Source organism: Electrophorus electricus, chromosome 8, assembly GCF_041902795.1.
Source record: "Electrophorus electricus isolate QZ-2024a chromosome 8, ASM4190279v1, whole genome shotgun sequence".
Classification (NCBI taxonomy): Eukaryota; Metazoa; Chordata; class Actinopteri; order Gymnotiformes; family Gymnotidae; genus Electrophorus; species Electrophorus electricus.
Genome location: NC_137504.1, coordinates 29848471 through 29858526, shown reverse-complemented (window position 1 = coordinate 29858526; position 10056 = coordinate 29848471). Strand labels below are relative to the sequence as shown.

Sequence of the window (10056 nt, the reverse complement as noted above, 5' to 3'; positions counted from 1 at the left end):
GCCTGCGATTTATGCAAATTCATCCCAGCCAAATGAACTTCACCTCAGTTTGCAAAACAACAGTAAATGGCAATATGAATCTTATATTTGCATCACATTAAATCTTTAGAAAATACATCCTAACAGCCAAATCATCTACGCTACTGTATGAAAATGGGTAAAAGTCCATCCGCTATCTTCAGCCTTTGATAGTCTCATGGTTGTACCAGTGTTAAGCTACTATTCATGTTTACGAACTTGCGCGGTTCAATCTAATTAGTAGCCTACGTTCTTAACCTGAAATAAGATCAAATTTAATCAGAACATTAAAACATGTTTTTAAAACTGTGTTGTTTAACCGAAATTTGCAGAAGTACAGATGTTTATTGAATGGTAAAGTTCCGTCTGGGACTGGGTAGCTCATAGAGGCGCGCGTTTGGAGTGTCTCCTGAGAGTCTGTTCGAGCGTTGAACAGATACATGAGCTCACTGGTGAAAGGGATCCGTAGGTGCCTCGCACGAAAGCCGCTGGTGTTACCGTCCACATGTGCTTCACTAGAGGTACTTCACAAGCCGCCGACATTTCCACGCCGGAGTCATTTTGACCGTCTGTCACATGTGTGACAAATCTGGTATGGCAGTATGGCAAAAGCCTGTTGGAGAACGTCTATGATGGGGTGTTTAAGACTCAAAAAAGTTCAGCCTAATACAGAAACATACTAATACAGAACGCGACGTTGTAGGTTCTGTTCTCTTTGTGAGCTTTTGCTGGCATTACTTCACCTTTTTTTAGCCTACATTTTTACAGAAGAATTGAGCAAGCCAGCAACTCACAAACGGTCCGCCTGACTTTCACGTAAATACTGTAAAATATTAGTACAAAAGCTCGAGGCCCAATTAAGAGTAAGAGCGCCTAAGCCCCTTAATACCTATAAAGGTAAGCTCAGTACCTTTAATTCACTATTCGCTGTGTAATATTTAATACGAGATTCATTCATTCATTCATTTTCCTTAAGATAAACACCCACTTAGCAATCAACTAACAAATTGCATCTTTGGGTCTGGCAGCGGAATTCAGGAGCCACGCGTGGGACCGACTTTTAAAGACACAGCGCCCTAAAATAGGTTGCTGTGTCTTTAAAAGTCGGTCCCACGCGTGGCTGAGGACCTGAAGAGTTGCAGAAGTTTGGAGGAAGTGACGGGGGAGTTCTGAATGTGGGATCTGGGGAAAGTTGCAGCCTTACGACCGGAGGCAAAAAAAAAAAAAAAAAAAAACTGCTCAGATGGCTAACGAGTGGGAATCGGACATGAAAAATCACTATCGGTCGTCAGTAACTAGCTTAGTCTGAATACCGAGAAGAAGTTTGTGTCCCGGCGATCTTGAACGAGTTGCAATAATGAGTAGTATATTTTTTTCTTCAGCTGCACCTCCTGCGTAAATCAGTGCTTGTTTTACAGTGTTCGTTTTGTTGATTTAAGTTATTCAAGCGATATGTCCCATTGTTGTGTTAAATGATTCAGGATCAATTTTCCTGAGTCCTTTTTTGTAATGTCCTCGCGGGATCTTTTACCAATTTCACTTCAAATACCGTTCGTTGTCGTTGCCATTTTATTTTCAATAAGTGCGTGTTCAGAGTTAAAAGTTTTAGTTCGTTTAAAAGATGGCCAAATAACGCAAGAGCTTTTAGAAGCGGACAGCGAAAGGGACATCATCACACTGGAGTTCAAACAAGGAGATGGAGCTCTTATAACGTTCCTGGCCGATTTCAAGCGGGTGAGTAGTCAAGACTACGAATTTTAGAAATAATTGTTGGCAAATACCCGTTAAACTTGGGTTTATGGAGTAAAATTGTTCTAAGCCCGACTATTATTATCTCAACCAGTTTAGGAGTACGTAGCTAAATCGATCAGTTCAATATCAATATGCAATACTCTGTCTACTACTCTGCTCGACTGTTTAAAACGAAGTGCACAGTTGTAACCGACACATACTGGGTTTAGAACCTTTATAACGTATGTTGGTTAGATTTTTTTTGTTTGTTTGTTTGTCGTGAGGTATTGTTGATGTATTCAATTTAAATAAGCCTGACTGAGCAGCAAACTACAATAATCGCCCCAACCCAGCAAGATAATCTGTTGTAGTCCATTACATTATGTACAGCTGCAAGTTCATGGTATGAGTAAATGATAGGAGATTCCCATCTCCTACAAATACCTAATCGGTTTTCTCCAAAACACAGTTTCTTTGAAACCTTCATAGTACTTTTGGTACATTTGCTGAACCGTTTCAGTCCAAGTTTGTCTCTTGTTGCCTCCTGGGCCTACTCTGGAACACAGAGCAACTTTTCTGTTTTGACTGACTCGATTTGGAGATCGGGCTCCATATATGTGCTTCCAGAGTGATCCACTCAGCAAATGTGGGAGGATCCCTGGATGGGGTCTGACTGTTGGGTGCCAAGGAGTAGGTACAGTGTCAACTGTGCACTGCAGCCAAGCTATTTCCTAAGGAAAGAAACTGTAAAAGGTGTAGCAGCAGTCAGGCAAAACATTCAGAAGTGTGCCAAATTGCAGAGGGGGCCAAGAACAAGATACTGAACTGCCTGTATTCAGTATTGGTTGTGTTAAGTCAAATGTGTTAAGTCAGACAGTCAAAATGTGGTCTACCACGAGTTACAGTACGCTATATTTATTTACTTTTTGCCCACATCTCATTCAAGTTTAACTCGTCATTTCCTGGCTCATATGTCATGCCAAAACCGCAATCTGTCCCAGCCCCGACATGATCGCTGTGGCGATAAGATTTGCTGGAGAAAGAGAGGCCTGAGCACAGTGCTCTCAAAGGAGGAGCTTGACTGAGCCGCCAGTGCTGAGTGGCATTGTCTGCTGGTTGGGTTGGGAATGGGGTGGTGGGTTGTTTAGACAGATACAGTATGTCGTGCCGAAGCAGGCTTATGCGGGTCTAACCAAACCGAGAGGCCACTGCAGACAGAGCCCAGTTGAGGAGCGCTTACCCCACATTTAAGGAGTACTGGCAAGTAGAAATCAGTGCATTGCATTCAGTTATTAGGTGCTTGCAGTGTTTTCCATGTGAACGACACATACTCTGATTCAGATGACCGTTTAGGAAATGGGGTGGATTTCTTATTCTCATTCTCAGGGAGTATCTGAAAGGACAGATCTTACGGACTTGTCCCAAGGAGACTCTCAACTGCTCTGCAGTTCAGTAGCTGTGCATTCACCAGTGCAAAACATGGAGTGCATAGCTTTGTCAATGAGTTCTCTTCTGTGGCTCTCATTATTTGGTTTTGCCTAATCTTTCCCTTGGGTAGTATGCTTCTACCTGTACCTGAGGCATCAATTGAGTGTTTTGAAACACATACGTTAGACTCAGTGTATCGGACTTTCCTTCAGCTTTTGCTATCAGAAGACCTGAGGGTGTAAATGGTAGTGCTAAACTGGGGAAAGGCCATAGGAGGGCCCATGGGGACTGCTTCATAAAGATTGACAGCCAATTCACCCAATAAAAAGCATGTGAATGATAAATGAAGTTTAGTTTTTTGTTTGTTTATTCGTTTTATTTCTTATCTTTGTCATATGCAGACTAATCATAAACAAAGAATATGCAGTATATTATTTTTCTGTTCAACAGCTATGTTGTATTTTTATTCAATTCAGGGATATCTAGGTTTGATAGAATGGGTTACTTTGGCACATTTGCAGGTGTGCTAGCTAGTTCAGATAATGGTTAGCTAAGCCAGGCTAGGCAATCATGTGGTCATGGTGAAGGAAAGAGAAGAGTCACATGTGTTGAGAAAAAAAAAAAGCTTCTGCTCCTTCGTAACCTCACTGGTGCAAACCACGCCTGATACCCTGACAGAGACACCAGCCTTCTCAGGACTGTGGAGTTCTCCTGTCCTCTGGTCGGACACACAAGCAGGGAAAAGTGAGGGTCTCGCTCTCTCTCTGATTCGACTTCACAGCATGTTCACGTTCACCCGGAGTAGGTCATGCTCTGAGAACCCCCTGTCTCTGAATGCTAAAAGGTTGTTGGGGTTGGAACGTCACCTTCTACGTGTCTTAATTACACTCACTGTGGCTTTTCATTGGCTCCTTCTGCACCTGTCATGCATAAAGCTGGCTAGTTATAAGGATAGGAGGAGGAGGAGGTGGAACTGGAGTTTCATGTGCCCTGCTAACCTGGGATTATCTGCATTTTAATGACCCTGCTTCACTTTGATCGCTTCTGTAAACAGCCTGCTTCAGCTTCTTTTACAATGCTGATTTTGGCGGGGGGGGGAATGGAGAAGAAGGAAAAAAAGTGAATCTGTTTGTAACTGATGTTCTTATCTTCACTGCTTCTGCCTGGCATTCATGGATTTAGCATTTTCCACTTCCAAATGATTTGAATTGTCTTTTTTGCCGGTTTTTACACTATTAGTTAAACTAGTTGGAAAACTATATTTGCATTACCTGTGTTTTAATCCCCTGTAGTGCCAGATACTAGGGCTGTTTCAGATTGTTCTGTGACATTCTGAACTGCTGAGACTGATTATGATTTCTGTGATTGCTGGAAATCAGGGCCAGGAAGTATTTGTGGTGGCAATGGCTCTTTGTCATAGTTATGTCACTAAACAACTCTGGTTGCTGCGTATGTCTGAGATCAATAATTTGGAGGTATGGACTTTGTGTGTTTCTTTTTATTAATATTCAAATAAGAGGTTTACCACAGTTTGTGTTAAATCAATCAGTGAATTCCTATCTTAAGCAATACCACCTTAACAGTTCTGCTGCTCTGAACATGGTTGGGGGGGGGGGGACGACTTACTGAACAAGGTTTATTCCGTGCTGAACCGTATTTATATGGAAATGTGATTTGAATAGTTACAGTTCAACAGCTTCTCAAAGTCGTTCGACCCAAGACTAGATGCCATTTTTGCACCATTTAGTCTTGCATCTCATTTGAACCTGCTAACTAAGCTTCTGCAGCCTGTGATTGGCTCCCACAGAGCTGGATGAAGACACAAACTAAAGGCCCCGATCGAGATGTTTTGCGTAGCAGCTTGGAGACCTCCATGTTGGTTCCTTCTGCTCTCTTCCAGAATGTGAAGGTCCTCCGGGCGCTAGTGCTGGGTGAGCCCGAGCGCGGCCAGACACAATACCAAGCCCTGTGCTTCATCACCACACTACAACATGGAGATATCATCCCCAGCGAGGCCATGGCCAGACTCAGACAGGTCAGGCTCGTCACAATAAAGGGCTGCAAAGAAGCACTCAACTGCTAAAACTACTATCTAGTAGCTGCCTAATGGCATTATGTGTTATCACTTAACTTAATGAAATCAATTGCTAAGTGGTGGCTAGTAGGTTTTTAATGTTAGTCTCATTATAATTTGGTTATGCAGTTCCTTTAACAGTGTTCAACCTCTTACCCATAGTAAATGTAGCCTTTTTTAAAAATTGCAAGATTTAATGGTTCTGGTTGATTTCATTACTTCAAGCTTAGCAATAAAACCAGTAACATCATACAACAACAGGAACTTGAGATTTCTATGCCCTAAAATGTGGTGCTGAACCTTGTAGAAAAACCCCCATGTGGTGCGGATCGCGGAGGAGAAACGTGGCATGGAGCGGATGAGCATGAATGTGGCGGTGAACCTGACTTTATCCTGGTACCTCAGCTCCCACATCCGCAACGTTTGCCGAGATGCCCGTGACCTCATCCTCACACGCCAGCAAGACGTTAGGCTCTGGCTAGAAAAGGGTTGGTGTCTACCAGAAGGATGAGGTTCCAACTCCCATATTCACTTCTGTATGGCTTGCATATCACCAGGAAGTATCATACAAAGATGATGGCTCCCAACACTGTTATAGCATGTAAATGCTTAGCATATGAATTTCAGGTGGTTATTTATATTCACAATTGGGGCATTTAGTTGATGCTTTTATGACAACTGAGTACAACTTGAGCAATTGAGGGTTAAGGGTCATGCTCAGGGGCCTAACAGTGGCAACTTGGCAGTGGTGGAGCTTGAAACAGCAGCCTTCCAATTACAAGTCAAGTACATAAACCACTGAGCTACCACTGCCAAATCACAAATTTGTGATTTGTGACTGAATTTGTGATTTATAGATGGTTATCATTTAAAGGAAGTTTGTAGTCATTAATTAGCTTTCAGTCAACATAGTAATTTTCCATATTTTCAAGTTGTAGGCAACTAATCCTTTTGCCACAGCGAATATGGCTTATGTAAATGAAATTCTATGAACTTTGAACTTTGTTCCCTCTTAATGGTCCTGTTCTGTGTCCATGACTTGCGTCTTGGCACGGATCTTTTTCTGCTGTGCAGGCGTGGAGGGCTCCGTGTTCCAGAACTTGGCAGGCACGGGTGCTGGCCTGCAGGACTGCGGCTCCGCGCCGGACGCCCAGCAGCCTTGCACGTGCAGCTACAACCTGCGGTTGGAGTGGTACCCATGTGCGTTGAAGTACTGCCGTGGCCACAGCCCCGGTTCCGGGCCCCACCGCTGTGGCATCAGGAGTTGCAGCAAAGGCTACCGCTTCGATTTCCGTACACCGCACCGCCAGCTCTGCATGTGGGATGAGGGAAGCTGACACTGCTGTGGATCTGGACTGCCGTACCCATTGCCCCTGCAAGCGTCACTTCACAGATCACACAGTTTTTAGGTAAAAATAAAGACCTATTTGATGGGATTTCTTTCTCTTTTTTTTTAGTTCCATTAGGGTGAGAATTGACTTTTTATAGTTATGAGGTACTTTCATATGTCTTCAAGGACCAATATGTAATAACATGAAGCATTTAAAATGGCCACTGCAGACCAAATTCAAAATACTGGAGGGAGTTGTCTGCTCCTGCTGCCTTCTCCACAGACTCAGCACACTGATGCAGATGTTATGAACTGCATCACTAACTTGGTGCAGTTCTCCTTGGCTGAAAAGCTCAATGCTTTGCTAGCTATCTTTTCAAGGGAAAAATAACTAGCTAGCTAGCCAGCCAACTCCACATGGATGTTAAATCCTTCTGGGCCCTAAGCTGTGTCCATCTTTCAAATACGCTGCCAATATTTAATCATGGTTTAGTACACTTCTGTGTAGATTTTTGGGTCGGGCAGAATCAAGCATCTTTTGTTTCTGATCTGGCAACCTCTGGTATCGAAATGAGCAGTGGATGGGATCACAGACCAAAACACACTTTCCACTCTGAAATGGAAATCACAAAGAACATCATACTGGCTGTAGCACTGTTGTCAGAAAAGTATGTATTTCAACTTGATATGTTTCCTTAATCTGTCAGGGTCATTTTTAACAGTAAATTTATTACATATTGTTCCTTTTAATATGGTGGATCTGTATAAAAGAACAAAATGTGCCTGAACAAAATACAGTTCATGGTTTTAAAATAAGTGTCATCTGATCTTGAAGGCATGGTTGGAATACCTATGAATTTAAGAAAAAACACCTTTGTTGGTGTAATTTATTTTGAACTAATACAAGTTGAAGGGTCACTTTAAAGTGGTTAAAAATTGATTGACTTTGTTTTGCCCAGGGAAATATCCACCACCATTTCCACTGCAAAGATGTGTTGTCAAGGTGCAGAGTCTGTGCTGCAGCGTCTCGTAGATCTTCAGGCGTTAACACGGTGTGCCTGAAAGGACAAAGGAGTTTTGGTCTTGAACCGTCAGATCAATTCTTGATCCTTTATTCCTGCAGTCCATACAGTTTAGTCTCAGGGCAAGATCCCTCTTAGGCTAGAGGTAGACGGCAGGGGTTGTTTGTTCCGTTTGTCTTACACTTTTACAGTTCTGCATGGTTTTTACATTGCTGAAACGATGAATGTTAAAAGTGTACTGGAATTTTTAGTAGGCTTTCTGAGTCTCTTGGAGAATTTATGTGGTAGAATTATTTTTGATTTAATGTGTTTTTTTGTTGTTGTTTTTTTTCCCCCTCTCTTTATTGGATGTTTGTGTTTGTTTGGGGGGGTTATTGTTGTATGTTTTGCAAAATTGCAAGATGGTAAGATGTTAGGCAGGCCATTCCTTTACAGTTTTGGAAGGTGGAAACTTTAGCTGTAGGCTGGTCATATCTTAACTAAAATCAGCAATTAAAAAAGTTATGTGAATTACAAATACTGTATTACACAAGGTACAATATTTCTTTCTAGTCTTTTTTTAAGTTAATTTTCATGCTGTATTTTTCATGCTGTATTTTACTGTATGTCTCAGCTAAGATGTTTAAGTTAATACTCCAGTATAAGCTTGCAACCCTGGAAAAACTTGGCTTATGGTTTGAGGTATGAAATAGCCTATGTTCTGTCCTGCAACAAAAATAGCTATGGCAGTAGCCGTGACAGTTACATGGTTGTTTTTGTGTTGTCTGTTTACTGCTAATATATTCAAGTAATGCCAAATACGCACAGGACACAACTTGCAGAACAACTGTTACTATAAGTCTAACTAATTGTCACTTACATTTCAATTACCCCAGTGTCAGGTATGTCCTTGTGGGTTGGTAGAGTACAGTAGGGCAGTATGGGGCCAGTTATGAGAGGCAGGTGAAGGTTTTGCACAGTGCAGTATTGTTTTCATAGTAGGGGTGGGGGTTCGAGATGGTTCCCTTCACAATCGCTTTGTCGCGTTCACAGACGACGCCACTACTTGTGTTCTTATAAAACAGCCCTCCTGCGTGAGTGTCTTATGAGGGACATCTGAAAGAACAAAAACAAACCCACTACGGTACAAACACACAGTAGTGAGTAATTTACTTGTTTACAGTTTTTCAATTTGTATTTCCAATTTCACAGTTTAGCGAGTATTCCTACACAAATGATATTGTTGGTTGTTTGCGATTTGTTTCTGAAACTACATCTACTCAGGGTTCTTTCTTCGATTTGTACACCGGTACTGCCAAAAGGATACGATGCAACTGGACCTTTTATACCTTTCAGTACTTAAAACTGAAATGGTATTACTCATACATACTTTTAGGCGTTCGTTATCCTTATCAGTATGAAAATGTTTAAAAATGTCTTCTTTCAGTACTCGCAATTAAGGTTTTGTTTTATACAGTTTATGATCATTTCCATATTTGGTTGGTTTAACATGCATGTTACATAACCGCATGCATGCATAATGTTATGACTAAATAAAACAATTTTATTTCAGAATTTTGTCGTGTGTATTTTGACCCGTAGTTTCTGAATTGAATGCTTCCAACTGATAAAAAAAGGTATATTTAGTAGGGATGTTACCGATCGCGAATAATATGAAAACTTTACCGCCTTAGATTGTTTTGTTTTGTTTTTGTTTTTTTTATGCAAATTAATCATATTACCAAATTTCACCCCAGTTTCCTCCCGTAAATCCCGCACGTGTTTGTACCTGGCTGGATCATTATGGAAGGCGTGGACACGTCATACTTTAACGGAGGAGGCATAATGCAGTGTGCTGAACAAGAAGCTTTGTTTTAAAAAGCTTCCAGATAGAAGTTTAGATACAACTAAAGTGTGCACATATTGCAGTGATGAACTAACTATCTTTCCCACCTTCGGGCAAAGAACATCTTTGCTGATGCTAGCACTGAGACAGTTTATATCCATATTCGTCAAATAAAACTGGCAAAGTACGGCTAGTGAAGGTGCGTCAACAAAGCGACAGCTAAGATAGGTTAACCAATGGCTCGCCAGTGCATATTGCACAAAAATACTTGGCTATACTTGCCTCAACAGTGAGAGACTCTTCTTTGGTAGGCCACATTTTGCAGAAGAAGGTCGGATACGTAATCTGAAAATGTCTAGGCTAGTCTGCCTGAGCAACTGGTTAAATGTAGATTTTATGATCTGGAGTCATCTCACGCAAATTCACTATTTCAAGTAATCTTATTCAGCTAAGATGAGAGATTATGATAAAGTTTTTGAAAAGCTTCTTCTAACCAATTTATCATGCATTCCTTTTTTTCCAGTACTACACATGTATCTCCCAGAAAATACAAACAATAGTATTTTAATATTTCATCAATTTCTAAACTTCATGATTAATCAGTTTACTATTGTGATTAACTACATTT

At 41.3% G+C, this 10056-nt stretch overlaps 1 protein-coding gene across 2 annotated transcripts; it reads left to right on the top strand.

The window, feature by feature from the left end:
- Positions 1–1199: 1199 nt before the first annotated feature.
- Positions 1200–9136, top strand: oafb (OAF homolog b (Drosophila)). 2 transcript variants are annotated; one of them, XR_004776230.2, is made up of 5 exons: positions 1200–1752; positions 5078–5212; positions 5559–5739; positions 6326–6660; positions 7541–9136. XR_004776230.2 is itself a non-coding variant. In XM_027015868.3 (4 exons), the coding sequence occupies exons 1-4, from the start codon at positions 1528–1530 to the stop codon at positions 6586–6588; spliced, it is 804 nt and encodes a 267-aa protein (XP_026871669.2). In that variant the 5' UTR covers positions 1200–1527; the 3' UTR covers positions 6589–9136. The 2 variants fall into 2 exon arrangements, 1 of the variants encoding a protein (XP_026871669.2); XM_027015868.3 differs by having other exon boundaries at positions 6326–9136.
- The last annotated feature ends 920 nt before the right edge of the window (positions 9137–10056 follow it).

What these genes read in the sequence shown, in the direction of transcription:
- oafb (XM_027015868.3), top strand. Translation starts at nt 1,528, where the DNA reads ATGTCCTCGCGGGATCTTTTACCAATTTCACTTCAAATACCGTTCGTT. An exon ending in TCCTGGCCGATTTCAAGCGG is followed by an intron (nt 1,753 to 5,077) that starts GTGAGTAGTCAA and finishes GCTCTCTTCCAG; the next exon opens with AATGTGAAGGTCCTCCGGGC. An exon ending in CCATGGCCAGACTCAGACAG is followed by an intron (nt 5,213 to 5,558) that starts GTCAGGCTCGTC and finishes TGAACCTTGTAG; the next exon opens with AAAAACCCCCATGTGGTGCG.